This window comes from Rutilus rutilus (genome assembly GCF_951802725.1).
Source record: "Rutilus rutilus genome assembly, chromosome: 16".
NCBI lineage: Eukaryota > Metazoa > Chordata > Actinopteri > Cypriniformes > Leuciscidae > Rutilus > Rutilus rutilus.
Genome location: NC_140224.1, coordinates 34,951,904 through 34,975,141, shown reverse-complemented (window position 1 = coordinate 34,975,141; position 23,238 = coordinate 34,951,904). Strand labels below are relative to the sequence as shown.

The following is a 23,238-nucleotide window of genomic DNA, read 5'->3' as shown; positions in this document are numbered from 1 at the left end:
AAATTTGACTGGTAGGCCTAAATCATGAAGAATATATATATATATTTTTTTTTTCGCCCTTTTGCATTTTTTTGCTATGCATATTGTATGTTCAGGGATGACAGATTGATAAGCAGACATGGTAGCCTTTATGACTGGATGTAACTTTTGATACTTTGCGGTAAAATTGCCTCTCATACTGACTTTGTCCTAAGACTAGAGAATACATAAATAAATAAACTATAATGAAATGCACCAAAATTCCCGCGTGTTTTACGCGGGAATTTTGCGTAAAACACGACTGTTTTACTCGACTGTTTTATTAAGTATCAAAACAGCACTAGGTCAATTAAATCAGATTTTGTTCATTTCTGACAGTTATGATGCTTTACTGACTTTCACATGTTAGATCAAAACATTTTTTTAAATAGTCAACTTTTTTAAAAGGGGTTTCTAGAGGTCATTTTCAGGGTGTTTATGTGATACACACAAAGTACACAACTGTTACGTTTTTTCTAAGTTATTCGGTTTTTCCTTATGCAGTGTATATTGATTCACATGGACAGAAAATAAAGAAAGGACTCTTATTGTGTTATTCTGTGGAGAGCGTGCCATTGCCTCCTTGTATCAGCAGAGGAGCTGCAAAAGACCTCCAGATTATCATGATCATACTCGCAGTGTTTGTCAGGGTTTAATGCTTGAACTGATTCCCTGTCACGTGATGCTGAAGGTTTGATCTCAGTGCTGGAGAACCGACTGGAATCTGGATTAAGATGTGCGAGACAGACAGAAGTAATTAGCACTGCTGATCAGGGAATGGATTAACCCCTTAAACCCCCCTTTTTTTTTTTCTTTTTTTTTTTGAGTGACATACAAAAACAGCAAAGTCTCATATCTCAAAAACTACAGCAAGGAGAGCCAAAAGGTATGTATCGTTTGATAGAATTTTTTTTTTTTAGAAAATAAATTCATTACATTTGGTCATTCTCATGCTAAGAAAATGCTAATAGAGTAAAAAAAAATACATTTAGATTTAGATTTAACATTTAGATTTAGATTTAGATTTAGCATTTAGATTTAGCATTTAGATTTAACATTTAGGTGTAACATTTAATATTTATATTTAACTATTTAAAATATCTCTAAGTTGACAAATATTGTTGTAAATGTGCTAAAAAGTGAACGTCAAAAATTCATACCATTTTTCTTAAACATTGTTTGAAGCTAAATGTGACAAAATGTTGCTGTTATTTTCAGCGTGAGCCGCTTTACAAACGGCGCCACATACACATGACCCCCCTGTAGAGTTTAGACAAATCCATGCCCAGGTCACAATCGTCCCGCAGCGAATATATTACAAAACAATGATTCCATAGCCATTTCAAATGCATGTTTACTGTGAAAGTCTCCCTTATGGAAGTACCTCGCTCGAGGCACAACAGTTGTGTCTTGTAGGCTATTTGTTTGTAATGATGGAAAATATTACACAAACTGCATGCATTCATTCTTTGACACATGGTTTAACGACTGCATGTGATGCAATTTATTAAAAACCTGTTTAACTTTGATGAGGGAGAGATTGACAAGTTCTTTATTGGTGGATAAGATTTCCTCCATTGAGTTTAATGCCTTACAAAGAAGAAAAATCTCCCTGTTGTTTGTTCATTTGTGCAATAGTAAAGGGAAACAACAACACCGCCTTGACTCTCTGAATGGCAGTCATGCGTATTACTATTGTAATATCTGTTCCCTTTCGAGGGAACTCGCGATGCGTCAACGACGCTCTGGGAACGCCTCCGCGTGATTACGTCTGAGCACGTATGTCAACTAGTCCAATAGGAAGAATGAGCGTCACGGGCGGGTGACGTCATGACCAGGAAAGGATAAAAGCACATCCGGTGCAACCGGCGCTAGCTTTTCTGCCTCAGCAAAGCGCTATATGTCAAAACTGTCTGTATATTTACTGTTTGTTTGTCACTTTATATATATATCACTATGGCGAAACAACTATTCAAGGCGTGTGTTCCTCCCTGCCCTCGTTTCCTTACGGGTGGGGATACACACGATCTTTGTGTAGTTTGTTTGGGAGCGGAGCATGCTATGTCAGCCTTCGAGGGGGCTGACTGTCAGCATTGTGAGCTTCTCCCGCTCCGCATGCTCCGCTCCCGCCTGTCCATGTTTGACGAGAGTGGACAGGCTCGCGAACCTCAGGGTGCTGGACCCGCCGCTGCTGAGGCAGCCCGGAGAAGGCAGACCTGGGGTTCGCAAATGGATCTCTCGGCGGGGTTGGAGACGGGCTCTGCCTTATCTCCTCCCTTACCCGGGGGATCCAGCGCTCTCTTGCCGGTGTCGGAAGCCCGCCCTGCGGTTTCTTCTGCCCGGGAAGAGAGCCCCATGCTTCAGTGCTCTAGCTCCGAGGAGGTAGATGTGCTGAGCATGGCTAGTGACACAAACACACGGGAAGAAAATACGCCATCTTCTCCCGCACATGATGAGCTAGTGGAGGTGATTACACGCGCTGTTGAGAAATTAAATATTGAATGGCCATCTGAGAAAAAAGACACTCGCCCCAAAAGCAAGCTTGACGAGCGTTTTTTATTATCTAATATATCATCTCCCTCACGGGCACTTCCATTTTTTCCCGATCTGCATAGTGAGCTAAGTAGATCGTGGAATAAACCATATTCGTCACGTCTCTTCAGTCCTCAAGTGCACACATATTCTGATATAAGGGGACTGAAGGAATATGGTTACGGGTCGATGCCCCCGGCAGAACAGACGCTCGCGAGCTATCTGTCTCCCGGGTCAGCATCGTCCCTGAAATCACCCGTGCAAAGCTTATACAGCAGCTGGTCAAGCTGGAGCCTGCCTGCACACGATGGCAGTGCTTCAGGCTTATCAAGCAGATTTATTAGGGGATATTGACAAGAGTGAGGGGGTCAGTCCCGACGATATTCGAGAGCTTCGTCGGGCAACTGATCTTTCTCTCAGAGCTACGAAGGAGACCGCTCGTGCTATTGGGCGGTCTATGGCAGCCCTTGTAGCTACTGAGAGACATTTATGGCTTAATCTAGCTGAGATTAAAGACAAAGATCGTGCTTTCTTATTAGATGCTCCTATCTCACCATCTGGTCTTTTTGGCGATGCAGTCAATACGGTTGTTGAACGTTTTCAAGAAACAAAAAAGCAATCTGAGGCATTTAAAAAATTTATCCCTCGTAAAGTCAAAGCCCCTGAGGATGCTGGGCGTGAGCTTCCTCAAACTAGCACAAAATATACTCGTGCACAACAAAAAGAGAGTGTCGCGTCTCGGGCTCCCCCGATGAAACCTTGGGGACCGAGCCGACAGTCTCAGCCAAAGTCTTCTAAGTCGAAGCCGGATCTGAGGACCGTTCTTACGGCTAAGAAGGCTCAAAAGAGGTCCTGACGCTCTCAGTGTCAGACCATTGAGGACAGCCCCAGCCGGGGTGGAACGGTGTTCACCTCTTTTTACGGTGCCCGTTCCATTTCGGGGTCCTCAGGGGGCCGTTCTGCCAACTCTGCCACCCTCGGTGCTTCAGGGCGCAGCGGCTTCCAGCGAGCTTCTGAATCAGCGTCAACTCGACGTTGCGTCAGACTCGCGCCCTCTGAGGGGGGTTCAAAAACAGTCACTTCGGTTGTTTCCTGCCAGTATGCTTCAGGTCACCGAAGTAGCTGTTCCTTTAATACCAGAGGCCAGTCTCGAGAGACTGGTACCCTTAGTAGATTTTCTGACAGAGTGGAAGAATCTGACGAATATATCTCCATGGGTCCTGCAGACAATAGAGAAAGGTTACCGAATCCAGTTTGGTTCTCCTCCGCCTCGTTTCAACGGGGTGTTACTCACATTAGTACACCCCGAGCAGGCTCTGGTAATGGAGCAAGAGGTAAAATCTCTTTTAGCGAAAGAAGCTATAGAGCAGGTGTACTCGCCCGACAGAGAATCGGGGTTTTACAGCCGATACTTCATTGTTCCGAAAAAGGATGGGGGGTTGCGTCCCATTTTAGATCTTCGTCTGTTGAATCGTACAGTCATGAAACTCAAGTTCAAGATGCTCACACTCAAACAGATCGTGACTCAAATCAGATCCGAGGACTGGTTTGTCACGATAGATCTAAAGGACGCTTACTTCCATGTCTCCATCCTCCCTCAACACAGGAAGTTCCTGAGGTTTTCTTTCGGGGGCAAAGAATACCAATATCGGGTACTTCCATTTGGCCTGGCTCTATCACCCCGCACGTTCACGAAATGCGTAGATGCAGCTCTGGCCCCGCTCAGGCTGCAGGGCATACGCATTCTGAACTACATCGATGACTGGCTTATTCTGGCGAAATCAGAGCAGTTAGCGGTTCGGCATCGAGATGTCGTCCTCGCTCACATGAAGAAATTGGGGTTGAGACTCAATACCAAGAAGAGTGTGCTATCTCCATTACAGAGAACCACTTTCCTTGGTGTGGTATGGGATTCAGTCACGATGCGGGCCACGTTATCGCCCGTTCGTGTAGCTGCTATCCTCGTAGCCACGAAAGAGTTGAAGCTAGGCCAGTCACGCACTGTGAGACAGTTCGAGAGACTGTTGGGTCTCTTGGCAGCAGCGTCCAATGTGATCCCCTTTGGCCTACTGTACATGAGACCCTTGCAGTGGTGGCTCAGAACCAGAGGGTTCTCCCCGAGGGGAAACCCACTTCGTATAATCAAGATCACACGGCGGTGCATCCGTGCCTTGGTTATATGGAGGAAACACTGGTTCCTATCCCAGGGTCCGGTGTTGGGAGCTCTTTGCCATCGAGTCGCGATCTCGACAGATGCTTCCCTCACCGGCTGGGGAGCGGTAATGGAAGGCCGCTCAGCTCAGGGTCTGTGGAGGGGTCATCATCTCTCGTGGCACATAAACTGCCTGGAGATGATGGCTGTCTTCAATGCGTTGAAACATTTCCTTCCAGACCTGAGGGGCCATCATGTGCTTGTCCGCACAGACAACACATCGGTGGTCTCTTATATAAATCGTCAGGGGGGTCTGCGCTCGCGTCCACTCTGCAAACTGGCGCACCAGATCCTCCTGTGGTCTCTGGGCAAATTACGCTCTCTGAGGGCAGTGTATATACCAGGGGCTCAGAATATAGGAGCAGACTCCCTGTCGAGGCAGGGGCTGAGGCCAGGGGACTGGAGACTCCATCCCGAGGCGGTGGAGCTCATATGGGACTTCTACGGCCAAGCAGAAGTGGATCTTTTTGCGTCTCAGCATACGACGCATTGTCCACTGTGGTTTTCCCTCACTCAGCCAGCCCCCCTGGGGCTGGACGCTATGGTGCAGACATGGCCGAGGCTACGTCTGTACGCGTTTCCCCCTGTTGCTCTGCTCCCAGGAGTTCTGGAGAGAGTCCGCCAGGACGGAATAAGTCTACTGCTAGTAGCACCACGTTGGCCGAGCCGGTTTTGGTTTACGGATCTAATTCATCTCCTCGACGGCCCTCCCTTGGAGATCCCGATCAGGAGAGACCTTCTGTCTCAGGCAGGGGGCACAATATTTCACCCCCGGCCAGAGATTTGGAAACTATGGGTTTGGCCTCTGAGGGGGCCCAACTTATAGAGAGTGGTCTCTCAACTGAGGTTGTTGAGACCATTCTTAGCTCCAGAGCTCCAGCTACGAGGAAATTATACGCACTTAAGTGGAGAGTTTTCACTTCTTGGTGTCACCAGCATCAGTGGGATCCAGTTAACTGTTCAGTAAACACAGTACTTGAATTTCTCCAAGATCGCTTTTCATCAGGTTTATGTCCATCTACCTTAAAAGTCTACGTGGCGGCCATTGCGGCTTTCCACGCCCCGGTGGGTGGTACATCATTGGGTCGAGACCCCCTGGTCATTCGTTTCCTTCGTGGCACCTTGAGGCTGAGGCCTGCAACTCGCACTAGGGTTCCGGCCTGGGACTTGGCGATTGTTCTGGAAGGTCTTTCAGGGGCGCCCTTTGAGCCCCTAGAGTTAGTTTCAGAGAAATTTCTGACTTTTAAGACCATATTTCTTCTAGCGATCTCATCCCTAAAAAGAGTCGGGGACCTTCAGGCCCTTTCGGTTTCTCCCACCTGCCTTGAATTTGCACCCGGGATGGTCAAGGCATTCTTATACCCTAAACAGGGATACGTCCCTAAGGTGCCAACCAATATTCCTAGGCCTATTGTGCTGCAGGCTTTCTGTCCTCCTCCTTTTACATCTTCGGACCAGGAAAGACTGAATCTTTTGTGTCCAGTGCGAGCACTCGACACTTATGTCCACAGGGCTGCCCCGTGGAGAAAATCTGATCAGTTATTTGTCTGCTTTGGATCACCTAAGAAAGGTCTTCCAGCCTCTAAGCAAACAATTAGTAAGTGGATAGTTGAGGCTATTTCTCTTGCCTATGAGTCTTCTGGCCAGCCATGCCCTTTGGTGGTCAGAGCTCATTCTACTAGGGGTATGGCGGCTTCTAAAGCCTTATTATCTGGGGTTTCTCTTCAGGAGGTTTGTGATGCGGCGGGTTGGTCTTCTCCGCTCACATTCGTGAGGTTTTATAGCCTGGACCTGGCTGCTGCCCCAGGTTCTCAGGTGCTTGGTACTTAAGTTGCCGACAGTTTTAACACAGGCAATTGTAAGTCTGGCGTGTTGGGTATTCTCGTTCCCAGAGCGTCGTTGACGCATCGCGAGTTCCCTCGAAAGGGAACGTCTCAGGTTACGTCTGTAACCCTAGTTCCCTGAGAAGGGAACGAGACGATGCGTCGCCCAGCCATACTTCCTGCATCCCTGTAATCGACTTTGCTTCGGCTCTAGAAGCTAGCGCCGGTTGCACCGGATGTGCTTTTATCCTTTCCTGGTCATGACGTCACCCGCCCGTGACGCTCATTCTTCCTATTGGACTAGTTGACATACGTGCTCAGACGTAATCACGCGGAGGCGTTCCCAGAGCGTCGTTGACGCATCGTCTCGTTCCCTTCTCAGGGAACTAGGGTTACAGACGTAACCTGAGACGTTTTTCTTAATAGGCTGCTGCCACCACCTTCCATTATTTTAGCCAGTATGGTCTGGCACCAGAAGACAACACACCACCACAACTTAAATCAAAATATGCAGTTTTATTAACAGAGGGGACTACAAGGACAGGCTAAACACAACCTGGAAAGCCGTAGAACTACACAGAGCACTACGTGAACTCACTCACTTCATTGGTGACAAACCCCAGAATCAATTACAGATAATGCACTTCAAACTCATTTAAGGGCGCTTTCACACTTGGTTCGATTGCCTGTTCCGAACCCGAGTTCGATTGCGCCCCCGGCCCCCTGTGGACTGTGTTCACATTATATTATTTGTATCCAAACCGCGGTATGCTTGCGGCGCGTAATCGTGTTGCTTGGTAACCGCCATGAAAGAAAAGGCATCAAAATGGATAGAATTGCTCGCTTCACATTTGTTCTTCTTTTTTTTTTTTCACCTTTGGTTTTGTTTTCAAAGAAAAGATACAGAAACACACTTGCGTCTGTCTGCCGCAAAAGTACTAAAATCGTTCCAAAGACAGCGGGCTGTCCACTGAAGACAATTTTTGCAGAGGCAAGCAGAAATCATCTCTCTGCTTGCAATGCGTCAATCACGCTTTTCTTCAAGGTAAGTGTACACACACACACACGACTCGCACGCACGCACCACATTATACGTTATCAATAGCGGTTCATTCCCGCGATTTGCTACGATTGCGTTCATATCAGCTGTAGTGGTTTCTATTTGTAACCATTTATAACGTGCGTCGAGGTGAGAGGAAAGATGACACCGAGTAAATTGTTTACTCCTTTTTTTTTTGTGAACAATTTTTTTATTTAGTTTCATACAAACAAACAGAAAATAGAATAAACAGGGCATATACATGTACAGAAAATACATTATACACCCCCACATTCCCTCACTCGCTCAACCCAAAGACTACATACACACACATACATACACAAACAATACAAACAGAATTAACACAATTCTACATTTATCAAACCCCCCCCCCTACCAATGTCTCTTGTCATACCTGGCCAATACCAGTGTACTCTGGCCAGAGCTTTGGTGCGCTGCATACACTGTAAAAAGTTTAACTATTATTTACTCAATTTTATTGGTGAAACATTTTTACACTCAAAAAAATTGAGTAAATTTTAAAGCTGTGAAATCAATGAAATATACTGTATGAATTGAGTAAATGCAAGTAAAAAAATTAAGTAAATCTGAGTAACTGCATCTGGTACATTAAGAAATAAAATTGAGTAGAAATAATTTAACATTTAAACATTAAAAAAACAATATTTATGAGTAATATTAACTGTTTTTATTAATGAGTAATATTAACTTTTTTATTTTCTCTAAACCTTTGTAAAATAGTACTCCAGACAACCACCATTATACATTACATTGGCCTTTATTTTCAATGAGTACAGCAATACAGCACATTTTAGACTGTTTTTTCATGTATACAATATTGCCTGCATTTAAACTTATTTAACAAGTAAAAATGAAATATTTAAACATTCAGGTAGCCTAATTCAAGTGTAATCAACCACTCTGTTATCCAATATCCACCGAATCTGCGCTGGTCCTCGTGCCGGAGACAGACTCGCGCTCTGCGGGTGAACTTTGAACTTCATACCGCCGTCCTGCGTTTCACTCACAGTCACTGTCTGAGGCACAGCCGAAATATACTGCGAGCGACTGACATAACCTGCCAATAAACAAAAAGTGATAGTTCTGAGGACATTTTATCATCCAAATGATAATAATTATATTCATTATCATTATGAAAGTCATGTGTTTATGCAAAGCGTTTCAATCACGCAAAAAGACAAACGCGGCTCTCGTCTCGTTTAGGTGTCGAATTACGCCTCTGTATGTTGTTTTGCATTAAATATGATTTAAAGCACAGTAATGATTTTATAGATAAAATAAAACATACACCAACCTGAATTTCACAGAGGAAATGCACCAAATCTGCGACGCTGAGAAGAGAGCTGTTGTCTGGAGACTGGAGAGTTCAAACAGCCCGCGCTCACTCCAACCGTCGAGTTTTCGTCACGTCAGAGGGTGGGGGTGGGGGTGGGGGAGGGGCATTGTTTTAATTGAGTAAACTTACTCAATTTTAAGAGCGTGTTAAATATATTAATAATATTGATTTGAATTAAGTAATTTTTTTGTTTCTTGAAACAGATCAGTTTAATTAAACATTCTCAAATATTTTGATAGAAATTTCACATATATATTAAGTATATTATAAAGAAATAATTGGTTAGTCAAATACTAAATTATTTTATTGAAAAAAACTTAAATATATCTGTAAATTTTAGATAAAATTAACTGTTGGATTTTTACTCAATTATTTTGGTATGTTTAACTCAAACAATCAAGTAAACGATATACAGAGATTTTATTAAGTTAATAAAGTTAAAAATTTCTGTGATATTTACTAAGCCACAGAATTATTTTTTACAGTGTACCTTGGTGTGCCACATGCAGCCTCTGTAACATGTCTGACCTCATTTTACTCGGTAGAATAATTCTGTCTCCTGCTAACATTATTCCTTCTCTTATTGACACTGAGTGCCTAATAGGCCAGGACTGTATCACCTTTTTGTCAACTTGTTTTCTGTGATGTGGCCAGCCGTGCCTGTGAATGTCCAGCAACGTTTGCAATATGACGTCCTTTTGTGTCTCATACTTTAACTGTATCAGAGTCTCTGGGCTCAGGGCCTCTGTTGGCTCAAGGGCATAGATCACTTTTTCGTCAAAAATGTCACACTGTCTCTGTTGCTCATGTGTCGTTGCTCGTGAGAGTGTGTCTGCGATCAGTAACTCTTTACCTGGCGTGTAGATTACATTCAGGTCGTAGCGTTGCAGCTGAAGTAGCATCCGCTGTAGTCTGGACGGAGCTGTTCCCAGTGGCTTTCTCAAAATCGTTTCCAAAGGTTTGTGATCCGACTGCACATTGACCTTGACTCCATAGGCGTACTGATGAAAGCGCTTCACTGAAAACACGATAGCCAGAAGCTCCTTCTCTATCTGTGCATAGTTTTTCTCTGTGTCCGTTAGAGCTCTGGATGCATAGGCGATAGGATGTCCATCTTGCATTAGACATGCGCCTAAACCGTCCTTGGATGCATCTGCTTGTATCACGACAGCTTTCTTTGGGTCAAAGAATTTGAGAACGGGGGCTGTTACGAGCGCATTTTTTAGGTTCTTTACAGCTTCCTCATGTTCGTGCTGCCATTGCCATACACTGTCCTTTCTCAGCAGTTGCCTCAGAGGCGCTGTGGCTGTCTCTTCTCCAGGTATGTACTGTGAGAGATACTTGATCATCCCAAGCATGCGTTGCAGTGCAGGTCTGTCTGTGGGTGATGGCATGTCTACTATTGCCTTAACTTTAGCATTGTCCATTTTAACACCCTCTGAGGTCACAACATGACCCATGTATTTGACACTGTTTACCTTGTATTGGATCTTCTCTTTGTTGAATTTGACGTTAGCGTCCTTTGCTCTAGTCATCACTTTTGCAGTATTTCGTCGTGTTCCTTTTCTGTGGATGCAGCGATAATCATGTCATCATATGAACACCCGTGATGTCCCCGAATGTCTCGCAGTTGCGCTGCTGAAAAACTTCACTCGCCGACTTGATCCCAAATGGTAGGTGCTTAAACCTATAGCACCCCCATGGCGTGTTGAAAGTGCACATTAGCGACGACTCTTGTCCAGCTTTATTTGCCAATAGCCGTCCTTCTCATCCAGCACTGTGAAGATTTTCTTACCAGCAAGTTTGCACAACACCTCATCTGATGTGGGAATTGAGTAATGCTGTCTCAAAATAGCCTTATTTACGTCAGTAGGGTCTAGGCAAACTCTCAGCTTCTTCTTGTCTTTCTTTTCAGTGACCACAAGACTATTGACCCATGTTGTTGGCTCAATCACTTGTTCAATAAAATCTGCTTTTAACAGGTCATCAAGCGTGTCTCTCAGTCTATCCATAACTGCCAGTGGTATTTACCTGCAGCCATGTATGACAGGAGTGACTGTAGGATCAATGTGGATGTGATGTTCACCTGAGAACTCACCAAGTCCTTCAAAGACACTTGCATGTTGCTTTAGCAGCTCCTCTTTTGTAGTTGGGAACTTGACTGCGAGCATGTCAATGTCCATCCTTTTTATCAGACCTAATGCTTCACATGCATCCTTGCCTAGGATAGCTGTGTCTGAGTGGTTTGACACATAAAACAGCAGGTTGGATTTGGTTTGGGCATTGGAGCACTCCAGTGAGATTGTTCCTTCTGGTTTCAGCTTAACTCCACCGTTGTCGGTTTCAGTTGCAAGTTTATTCATTTTTCACGCCTGGCTTTTCTCTTCAGTGTTTTGTACACAGCCTGCGGTAGTACATTTGTTTCTGCTCCTGTGTCTAACTTAAACTTAACAGACATGTTTCCAGCATCTATGTCTGCATACCAGGAATTGTCTCTTTTAGTGCTTATGTGGTCAATGTTCACTGTCCCAATGAAAAGTGTGTCTATTTCTGAGCTCAAATTATGCATTTTCATCTTATGTGTTGCTTTTGTAGACTCACACATCTTTGCGTAGTGATTGAGCTTACCACGCTTTCGGCACGAGACCCCAAATGCTGGGCAAAGCCTTGGTTTATGTGACTTTTCACATTTCCTGCACACTTGATCCTTTATTTTCTTGCTGTCACTCTGGACTTGTGGTTTTCTTCCCTGTTTCCAATGTTGGTTGTCTTTGCCTTTGGTCTTGTTCACTGCATGTATTGCTCTTTCTTGTGTTGTAGTACTCATTGCTTGTATTTGTGCTTTGGCAGTCTCCGCTGCTCTGCAGATGTCAATCGCTCTCTCCAGCGTGAGATCTGACTCTTAACAGCCTTTCTTTAAGCCGTGGATCATTCAAACTGAACACAATCTTGTCTCTGATCATGTCGTTTTCTGATGCACCGAAATTCACAGTCCTTGCTTTTCTGTCTCAACTCAGTCACATATTTCTCAATGGTGACTGACTCTGCCATGGGATGAGTCCAAAACTGATGTCTTTCGAACACTGTGTTTTTCTTTGGCTGGCAATATGCTTTGAATGCATATAAAATATCTTCCACTGTTAGCTCTGCCTCATCCGCTTGTACAACGTCTAGTGTGTTGACTAGTGACAAAAGGGCTTGGTTGTTATACCACTGACCAAGGAAAAAACTATATCACCATAGGAACACACACATTAAGCAGAAGAACATATGGTTTCCATTAACGTTGAAATGTATACCTCATGCTATGCTGGTGGAAAAACACTGCACATTCCAGTCTCTAACTCAGCACACAAAGTCCCCCAAAGTCTCTCTCCCCCACATCTTCTCAGAATACAAGGAGTACAAATGAGTACAAGTGATTATGAATGTATATAAAAAGTATAGTAATAATAATACTAAAAACAACATTAAACGATGAAATTTGAATCTTCAGTATATATACGCGGCACAATATACTACAAGCAGCGAACCGTACTGGAGTTCACATGAACCGTACCCCAGACCACCCTTTTTAAGCGGACTCGAGTACGGTTCACGGGTGCGCACCCGAGTTCGGAAGACAGCGTTCACATCATCCAAACGAACCAAACTATTCGAACCCTGGTGCGCACCAAAAGTGCTAGTGTGAAAGCACCCTAAAACCTCAACCTCATGCATGTGCAAAATGGTACCTATGGCTGTTCCCTAAACCTTCCCAGTTTCAGTTCCACCCACCCTTACCTCTATTATTACGAAGCACAACTTTATTTAATACATCAGTTTAGATTAAAAACAGAAACAAACTTAAAAAGCCACGTCTTGTTGTCCACAATGTAACCGGAACCGAGCCCTCGTCCATCGTCTTTTGCGCTCCATTTAAACCTTTTTCCAATCCCAGTCTCTCAATACACAGCTCCCGCCCAGGTGTATTTCTCAATCATTCTCATTAATTAGTTGCCAAGACAATATCCCAATACACAACACACATTACACTATTATAGCATTGAAGAGTAGAGCAATTAAGTCCAAGTTATTAAAATCCTTGACATATTAAACCGAGTAGCCTAATAATAACCAACTATTTTGATAGGTAGTAGGCTATATTCACTTGGAGAATTTGAAGTATTGAAATGCCAGCTGTCTTCACCTTTAAGTCTTGAAGGGCTAAAATAATGCGAATTTAACGGCTGTCTGTTCTGAGAGCAACGAGTAGGCTAATTTTGTGAAAGTTTAGATCCGAGAGAGTCGGAGTGAATGAACTCACACGCTGAAGACACACAGACCAGAGGTGAGCAATAACTCTCTCTTCAACAGGAAAATAATATCCTTTATATTTACTAATCCATACACTATGTTCAAATGATGGCAGACTTGTTGTTTTTGGTTGCTTTTGGTTTGGTTGATTTAATCCAAGCAAACTTTTGCTGATAAATTCTGACATTCCTGCTCAACTTTAAGTAAATCTTATTAGTCCTAGTTGGTTAGGGTTCACTTCATATGCAAATTTTTGTCTTTAGAATGAAAACCATGAATGCTGTAGTAAATGCAGTGCAACTGTTCATTCGTTTCCTTGAAAGAGACTTTGTTACAGCTAGTGAACGCAGTGAATGATGGATGACGTGACTCAGTGAATTTTAAAATGAGGAGCCTAACAAATGTACACAAGTTTGTCAAAAAGAGATCTAATTTTCATCTTTGTGATTAAGTCATTTCGGATAAAAGCGTCTGCTAAATGATTAAATGTAATGAATGCAGATGATTTATGATTTACAGCAGTACCTTGTGGTTCAATTCATTATTCATTCATTATACAGCAATTTGCTTAGTCTGCACACAGTGACTGTTAGTCCAGGATAGTTACGCTGATCAACACACAGGACAAGTTCTTCCTTTATATAGCTAGTTGGAGCACAATTGCAGGTTCACTTCAGATCTAAATGTTTGTAATGTGTTTTTTGCAGAAGCTCAGCCATGGGTGTTAGTAATGTTGTGCTGATGTTCATTCTGGTTTGGACTTCCACAGCTGCCTGTCGAGCTGATAATGGTAAGAGAATACATTCAAAATAATTGCCTTTCTCTAAGGTAATTCATCATGCTGTATTGTGCATAACATGGACTGTAGAATGTGACCCAGAGTCATGGTAGATGAAGAGTCTCAGATGGAGAGTGTTTGCAGAACCTGTTGCTATTTTTGCACTTCTGTTTGTGATGCTAATATCAAAGAAGCAAAACACTTTAAATTTAATTTCTTGGCATGTAAAATGACTAATTATAACCCCGTTTCCAGAAAATTTTATAAAGTGCTATAAAATAAAGAATCTGTGATTTGTACATTTTCTTAAACCTTTATTTAACTGACTGAAGTACAAAGAAAATATTTCCAATGTTTTTTTCTGACCAAATGAATTGTATTCTGTAAAGATAAACAAATTTTGATTTGGATGGCTGCAACACACTCCAAAAAAGTTGAGACGAGCAAAATAAAAGTTGAAAGATTATAGAATATCCAAATTGGCTGTTTCTAAACAGTTTCACAATAAGCAGGTGAACTGGCAATAGGTGAGGGTATCTTGATTGGGTATAAAAGGAGCAAGTCTTAATGCACAGATCCGATCTTTTGACCAGGACTGGAATCCGATATCTGTGTTTACATTAATTCCCACCCAAAATGATTTTCGGTGATCATTTTACATGGTAGACCCAGGTTTTGAATGGCCGTGCTATTAACATTATTTATATAATTCATGTGGATGATGATCATGATTATTTGCCAGCATGGACAAGATAACAGCTGTCATGACTCATGAATGTTTTCGTATCTACAACTCAGATATAGAATTCTCAAGTAAAATAAGGTTGCGCTGTTATATATATATATATATATATATATATATATAATTTTTTTTTTTTTTAAATAACTTATCAGAACTTGAAGCAGTTTAATGCAGTGAAGTTATCACCTCATTGCTGAGAAATATAATGTAGCCTAGCTACTGCAGATGTCTCAGTAGTGAAGCTGTTTTATTTAAAAAAGGCACGGGCAGAGGTTGAAAACCAGCTCCTGAATGTTTCAAAATTTATTTTCTTTGCAAAGATAAATATAAAGTTCCCACCTCAATAAAAAGCTGTGAGCGAACGCATACAGGCACGTCTGCCTCATTATACAACATTAAAAAGCTATCTTCTTTGTGAATAAACATGCCGTCCTCGCCTTGTGTTGAGACATAGGTCGGATGTCCAGATATCGGATCTGTATCTGATTTAACACCACATTTGGAAGTGGCTCAGACCGAATGCGAAAAAATTGGATCTCGTGCGGATTTTTGTGTTTACACGTGTGCAACAATTTCCGATCTGTGTCAGATGTGAGTTATGGCTCATGGCAAAGATGGCTCATGGCTTATCACTCTGTGCCAAGTTTCATGAGAGAATTGTCAGACAATTTATAAAATAACATTTCTCAATGCAAGATTGCAAACAATTTGTCTTTCACCATCTTCCATACATAATACTGTGAAAAGATTCGGGGAATCCAGAGAAATCTCAGTCTGTGTAGGGCAAGGCAGGAGACCTCTGTTGAATGTGCGTGACCTTCGAGCCCTCAGATGGCACTGCATGAGAAACTGTCATGCTACTCTGATAAATACAGCCACATCTGCTCAAGAGTACTTTGGAAAAACATTTTCACTTAACACAGTCTGACACTGCATCAAGAAATGCCATTGAATCTCTGTTACGCAAGGAGAAAGCTTTACATGAGTTCTAACAGAGATTCCGGCGAGTTCTCTGGGCTCGAGCTTGTATGTATATTTAGATTATACATAAACTGCCATCAAGATGACATCTTTCCTGGGAAGAAAGACAATGCCAGGCCTCATTCTGCACATGCTAAAACTGAGTGGTTTCTAGACACTGCACCATAGAAGAGATGTGCCTGACTGCAGTCCAGATCTGTCTCTTATTGAAAATGTATGATCACCCATCATGAAAAGGAGAATCAGACAGCGATGATCATGGACAGTTGTATTATATCAGACAAGATAGGCAAATATTTCACTTGCAACATTTCAACAATTAGTATCCTCAATTCCCAAATGATTAAAAAGGAAAGGTGATGTGACACAGTGGTAAACATGCCTCTGTCCTAACTTTTTGGAAGTGTGTAGCAGCCATCAAAATCCAAATGTGTTCATCTTTACAAAATACAATTAAGTTGATCAGTAAAAAAAGTTGGAAATCCTTTCTTGGTGCTTTTGTCAGTTAAATAAAGGTTAAAGATAATTAACAAATCACAGATTCTTTATTTTATTGCATTAAATAAAATGTCTAAACTTTTCTGAAAATGGGGTTGTGGTTTTCTGTTGATGTATTAAACTGATTTTCAGGTGCCGTCAGTGTAAGCTGTGAGAATGTGACTGGAACTGTGGGTGAAGAAGTAACTTTCCACTGCAGCGTCTCTCTGGAGAACTCTGAATGCTGCATTCAATTCTATAGGTTTCAAAACTCTGAGAAATCTACTGACTCCGCAATCTGTGGAGAACGGTTTTGTCCTGACCCCTGTGAACAGAGAAACAACTTCACATGCAGCTTCAGTTCAACTACAGTAATGACGGGAGAATTCAGATTCATTTTCTTTACTGTGTGTGGAGGGATACTATATACATTCACTGTGAACATAACGGGTACAGTATATAATACTGTTGTTTATAATTCAATAAATGTTTGCAAATGTACATTTATTTTCAATCTGCTAACAGTGGTTTAAAATCTGTTCACAGAGCCCAGTAAACCAGAAACTGTCACTGAAGATCATGGTAAGAGAGATATTACATTGTTTTATAATTATTTATTATTGAATATAAACTGGTTAGTAACAGGATACAAGAAGCTGTTAAATAGTCATTATATAGCTATAAAACAACTTGCTGCTGTTTTTGTTATACGCATTACTGTATAAAATGAAGCGACACACTTCAACTTTACTTTTGATGTGTAAAGAGACAAATTAGATTTCTATTGATGTATTAAACTGATGTAAACTTTCAGATTCCTGCAGTGTACGCTGTGCTGATGTTTACAATTCAATAAATGTTTGCAATTGCATTTATTTTCCATCTGCTAACAGTGGTTTAATATCTGTTCACAGAGCCCAGTAAACCAGAACCTGTCACTGAAGATCCTGGTAAGAAAGATATTACTTTCTATTATAAATATTTTTACTGAGAATGAATTCAGGTTACTTACACAACACAGAAAGATGCTATATAGTTGTTTGAATGTTATGATTCTGTATAGAGTACATTTAGATATGTGTACAAAATCTAACAGCAGCAGAAATATATTGTGAAGTCTGTGACAGTAACAGTGTTCTTACAGCATTTGATGATGTTTTATAAACAAAGTTCGGGTGGAGCACGTTCAAATAATCAATCAATCAATCAACCAATCTATCAATCATCTCATCAAACAATTACCATGTCTACCCTATCAGCATGAGAGGAAGCATATATATATTCACTCTGTCAACTCACCTAACTTCCTTGACAGTTTCAGCATCCCTCCACCACCCCGACTGCTCACCCTTGGCTTGTTCTTTCACAGCCAGGAATACGGGGGGAGTACTCTGGGTTCGGGCCGAATACCGAGCCCGGAGCCCTCTCCTCGGACAGCACGCCAAATACGCATTTATTCTATCTGACTTATTTGTAAGTGTGAACTAGTGAAAATGCATCTTAAGAGATTACCGAATATTCTTAATTTTATTATAAATCATATTAAACAGGTCGTGGATCTACAGCTCTTATCGTCACTGGTGCTGTTGTAGGCTGTTCCTTCGTCCTCATCGTGATGGCAATCTTTTGCGTAAAGAGGTTCAAAACGCAACAACCCTTCTGGATTCCAGATGAAATATGAAAGAGGTGCTTCTGCAGAACCAACAATGATGACAGCAAATGTTCAGAGTGAAACTAAACGAAAGCAGAGAGTTTTGTTTGTCATGTAAAGATCATGCAAGTGATAATGTTCAGTTTCATTTTACAATGATAGATCAATATATATTGATCAGACCAATTAATCAGCCAATATTTGGCCATGTTGAGATATAATCTGCATCAGATAATAATTCTGCTTTTGTGTTTTCAAAGACTTCAATAATTTGAGTAAAATATTTGTACTTTAGCAGTTTTTGAGTGTCATATATCCACATTGTATATGCCATTGCATTTGCCCATTGATTTTATTTTAAAGTATTTATAAAATGATTAAAGTCTCATGATACTTCTTGTAAAGGCTCCTTTAAGAGAGGACTTTTTTATTCTGACATAGTGCATCGTTTTCGGACTGAGCACTTTCTCCAGTGACGCTGCTGTTGCCTGCTGAACTGTTATGTTGCGATGATTGCTGGAAGGACATTTATTCTTGTTATCTGTGATATTTGCTGCAGAAGTTGTCTTGAGGTGTTAGTCATTGACCTACAAGTAAGCATGTTTGCCTTATGTTTTTGTTTATAGAGATTGGTATTTAGTAATTTATAACTGCGTCACACACACGCGTCCAGACATGCCCTCAGCTGTTGTTTATGTTAGTCTAGTTGTTCCATATGTGATTATTTCTTCTTTATTGAGATGTATATCACTGTTTTTGTTTTTTTGATGATTCCTTTGGGATGTGACTTCGATATTTTGAGCTATACCAAACGAGCGATTACAATCTGATGTGCTTATCCATATATAGAGTGATGTTTATCATGTTAGTTGATTGCTTATGGTCTATAATGTACAATGTGACGCCTTGTTTTCCTTTATTGGATTGTATATTCCATGGTGAATTGTTTCTGATGAGGATTTAGTGTGCTTTGGATGCCTTTATGTACCAATGGATGTTTATTATTGTATGCCCAGCTATTCTTGTTTTTCACTATCCTTTATGGTATTTCTTGTTTTCCAGACCAATGCCTCTACTGCCTGTATATTGATATCTACCTGTGACATACCTGTATCTCTGCGGCTTGTTCTTTTATCAATACATCATCTAAATCTGCTCAACTGTCTACACCTCATCCTTATATTAAACTGTGCTCTGACAGGCACCCAGAGGGGTTCACTCATCCAATTACAAATCAGATCCACAGTCAAAGTCTCCCAAACAATACTCTTAATATTGTCCAAAGTCTCTTTTTAGAATCTTTGATGAACTTTAATGTCTGTGAAGGGAAAACTATACTAGTGACAATTACAAGTTAGTCTGTGGTAATTGGTGATGTAGGAATATAAAGTTAGAAAGCTGATTTCTGCTCAAGTGTTATACATGTATGAATATAATGTATTAAGATGCCTCTCTTAAGAACAATGTGGATTTACTTTTAAACGGTAACATATTTAAATATAAGTTTAGCATGCGCTGGATGATGATGCATTGGCCAATGTGTTTTTATAGGAAATAAATATAAATATTTGTTAATTTAGTTGTTACTGCTCAAAAATGACAAATATTAAAGGAACACTCCACTGTTTTTGGAAATTATCTCGTGATCGTTCTCACTACTTGATGTGTCTATTTAAATGTTTTAAACTAGCCTATATGATGCGTGATAGTAATGCCTATAAGTTTCTTGTCGCAGTTTCTCCCGGAGCTCGTTATAATTTGTTTTATTTAACATGTAGTATTATTATTTTTAATTAGAAGATGTTTTAAGATATTTTGTTATAATTATAATAAATATTTTATAATTGGGAGAAAAAAGTTTTACAATGCGTTAACTATGACAGGTTTAAGGGGTTAACCATGGATAACATGACCCTCTTTTATAGAGTTTAGGCAAATCCATGTCCAGGTCACAATCGTCCCGCAGCCAATATATTACAAAACAATGATTCCATAGCCATTTCAAATGCATGTTTAATGTGAAAGTCTCTCTTATAGAAGTAGCCTACCTCGCTCGAGGCACAACAGTTGTGTCTTGTATTGTTTAATGATGGAAAATATTAGACAAACTGCATGCATTCATTCTTTGACACATGGTTTAACGACAGCATGTGATGCAATTTATTAAAAACCTGTTTAACTTTGATGAGGGAGAGATTGACAGGTTCTTTATTGGTGGATAAGGTTTCCTCCATTGAGTTTAATGCCTTACAAAGAAGAAAAATTCCCCTGTTGTTTGTTCAGATGTGCAATAGTAAAGGGAAACAACAACACCGCCTTGACTCTTTGAATGGCAGTCATGCGTATTACTATTATAGTATTGAAGAGTAGAGCCATTAAGTCCAAGTTACTAAAATCCTTGACATATTAAACCGAGTAATAATAAGCAACGATTCTGATTGGTAGTTGGCTATATGGCCTCTAGGTGGATGACTGACAGCACTGACTGCTGGCCAAAAATACAGCGAAATGAACGGCTGACTCATTTTGAAAGTGAAAGTGACTAGCCTGTATTTATACACTGGTGATCGCTGTAGAGAGAGTCAGAGTGAATGAACACACGCTGAAGACACACAGACCAGAGGTGAGCAATAACTCTCTCTTCAACAGCTAAATAATATCCTTTATATTTATTAATCCATACACTATGTTCAAATGATGGCAGACTTGTTGTTTTTGGTTGATCTATTCCTAATGGACTTGGTTTAATCCAAGCAAACTTTTGCTGATAAATTCTGACGTTTTTGCTCAACTTTCAGTAAATCGTCTTAATCTACTATTTAATCTCAAGCACTTCCTTATTAGTCCTAGTTGTTTAAGTTTCACTCTTTATGCAACTTTCTGTCATTTTTTTCTATTGCAGAATGAAAAGCATGAATGCTGTAAATGCAGTGCAACTGTTCATTCTGGTTTGGACTTTTACTGCTGTCTGTCAAGCTGATGGTAAGAGAATAAACTTTCCCCTAGAAAGAGTGTGTGAGAATTTTAAGAAGGGACTAAATACTAAAAAATAAATGGAACATGTTTTGGTTCATATCTACACAAAAAAATTAAATAAAGATCCACAATATTCAGTGGAAGTGAATCTGATTTTCTTATTAAAGTTACAGACATCTTTTTATTATTATTCAGTTGCTGTATTATATGATATACTCTGTTATTTTTCAGATGACATCAGTGTAAGCTGTGAGGATGTGACTGGAACTGTGAGGAAAGAAGTAACTTTCACCTGCAGAGTCTTTCTGAATAAGTCTGAATGCTACATTATATTCTATAAGTTTCAATATCCTGAGATCCATAAAGAATCAGATATCTGTAAACAAAATGTTTCTAAAGGCTCACAGAGAAACAGCTTCACATGCAGCTTCAGTTCAACTACAGCAATAATGGGAACATTCAGATTCTTTTTGCAAACAAATTGTGGAAATGAAAGAACAGAATTCACTGTGAACATTACAGGTACCGTATATAATACTGCTGTTTATAATTCAATAAATGTTTACACTGTACTTTTATTTTCAATCTACTAACAGTGGTTTAAAACCTGTTAACAGAGACCAGTAAACCTGGACCTGACACTGAAGATCCTGGTAAGAAATTACATTCTATTATAGATATTGATTATTGAGCTCCAGGTTAATTATGAACTCAGAAAACTGCTCGTTAGTCTCATATTTAGCATTTTAAATCACCTGTGAATAAATGGGTTTTAAACAATGTCATGAAACATTTTAAATGTACTTTTCCAGAAGAACCTGTCTTGGGTCAATCAGAAACTTCTAAACATGAAAAAGCAGAAGATCGTGGATTTAAAGTTGCTGTCATCGCTGCTGCTGTGAGCTGTTTTATCATCGTCATTATGCTAATCATTTACAAAATGAAACAAAACTACAAACAGAAGAGGATGTTTCAGGACAACAATACAGAAAATGTGATCTAATGTCACTGACTCAGCTGTACGAAAACATTGAGTTTTGTCTGACTTTTAATGAAAGACACAAACTTTATAGGAACTCCATAAACTATATTTGTACATACATTACTATTTGTTTCTGTGAAATGTTGGTATATTATTGATCTCTTTGATCAGTGTGTGTGTGTGGCTTTAATGAACATTAAAAGGGTAAAGGAGCAAAACTGCATTTGCTTTTGCTATGTTTTTTGTTCTGCCATTCAAAGAATGTATATAATGAATGTTAATTTTTGTATTTGGTCCGTATGGAAATGATTTTTTACTGTTATTATTCTTCACATGCAGTTTTCTAATGATGTAAACAGTGTTGTATTGCACAGCATGTTTTATTGTTTTAAAAGACAATGGAATGAGGAAACATTTGTGTTTCTCTCTAAAGATGAATATCTTAAACCTCATGGACAAGTTTTACCAGTGAGTGGGTGAGATTCATTTTCTGAGAAATGATTTACTGTTCTGAGAAAGTGAGAAGAAGAAAGACACAATACTTAAAATGTGTGTAGCAGTCAGTTATTTGAATATAACGTAACTGTTGCAATGCATTATAGCAGAGTCATATATTACATACATATGTATATGAAACTATGCTTTTATTTAAGCAGCAAGAATGTACATAAACAGCATGAAATTCTTCTGCTCTCATCTGCATCTTGTGTCTTGTTTGTTCTGAGGTGAATATATGCATCATTTCTGTTGTTGGTTGAGTGTCGTCTGATGACTCTTGGTGGAGGATTGCTGCTCGTTTAAGCTTGTTATAACTGTAAATGAGGACCAAACTGAAATTGTTATTGACTGAAAGTGAAGGAAACACTAAGATGTTTTGTTTACTTTTTGTTCTTTGACTTTCTTTATTCTTTCACTTTGCTCCTGGTCTTTCATACAGTATGTGGTTCGCTTGTAAAAAGTTCTGTAAGGAGCGTGTTTGTACATGATGGCCTAGAATAAAGAAATAACAGACTATAATGAAATGCACTTGATTCTTGATTGTGTTTTAGGTAATAATACAGCACTATAGGTCAATTTGTTAAATTTATACTACGTGAATAATTAAATCCCTTTTTCTTTATTTAAAAGACTAGAGACGTCTCACACTATGATTATCAATATCATACTCATTTACATTACATTTATTCATTTAGCAGACGCTTTTATCCAAAGCGACTTACAAATGAGAACAATAGAAGCAGTTCAACTAACAGTAGGGCAACAATATGCAAGTGCTATGACCCATCTCAGTTTAATCCGTGATTAGGCCTATTTATTAGCCAACGTTTATGCGTGGAATGATTCCCTGTGGAG

At 40.2% G+C, this 23,238-nt stretch overlaps 2 protein-coding genes across 8 annotated transcripts in view; both read left to right on the top strand.

Moving 5' to 3' along the window:
• Positions 1 to 23,238, top strand: part of LOC311305915 (uncharacterized protein) — a 258,116-nt gene that overhangs the window by 21,936 nt on the left and 212,942 nt on the right. The window lies entirely within an intron of this gene.
• Positions 593 to 22,910, top strand: LOC311305917 (uncharacterized protein). 4 transcript variants are annotated; one of them, XM_084433957.1, is made up of 10 exons: positions 593 to 904; positions 14,006 to 14,088; positions 16,430 to 16,726; positions 16,823 to 16,858; positions 17,191 to 17,226; positions 17,827 to 20,550; positions 20,830 to 20,909; positions 21,135 to 21,425; positions 21,521 to 21,556; positions 21,716 to 22,910. In XM_084433957.1, exons 2-6 carry the CDS (start codon positions 14,016 to 14,018, stop codon positions 17,955 to 17,957), a joined length of 573 nt encoding a protein of 190 aa, XP_084290083.1. In that variant the 5' UTR covers positions 593 to 904; positions 14,006 to 14,015; the 3' UTR covers positions 17,958 to 20,550; positions 20,830 to 20,909; positions 21,135 to 21,425; positions 21,521 to 21,556; positions 21,716 to 22,910. The 4 variants fall into 4 exon arrangements, 2 of the variants coding, with proteins under 2 accessions (XP_084290083.1, XP_084290084.1); XR_014630091.1 differs by lacking the exon at positions 593 to 904 and having other exon boundaries at positions 13,663 to 14,088; positions 17,827 to 18,520; positions 20,392 to 20,550; XR_014630092.1 differs by lacking the exon at positions 593 to 904 and having other exon boundaries at positions 13,663 to 14,088; positions 17,827 to 18,520; positions 18,990 to 20,550.

What these genes read in the sequence shown, in the direction of transcription:
- LOC311305917 (XM_084433957.1), top strand. Translation starts at nt 14,016, where the DNA reads ATGGGTGTTAGTAATGTTGTGCTGATGTTCATTCTGGTTTGGACTTCC. An exon ending in ATTCACTGTGAACATAACGG is followed by an intron (nt 16,727 to 16,822) that starts GTACAGTATATA and finishes ATCTGTTCACAG; the next exon opens with AGCCCAGTAAACCAGAAACT. An exon ending in AACTGTCACTGAAGATCATG is followed by an intron (nt 16,859 to 17,190) that starts GTAAGAGAGATA and finishes ATCTGTTCACAG; the next exon opens with AGCCCAGTAAACCAGAACCT.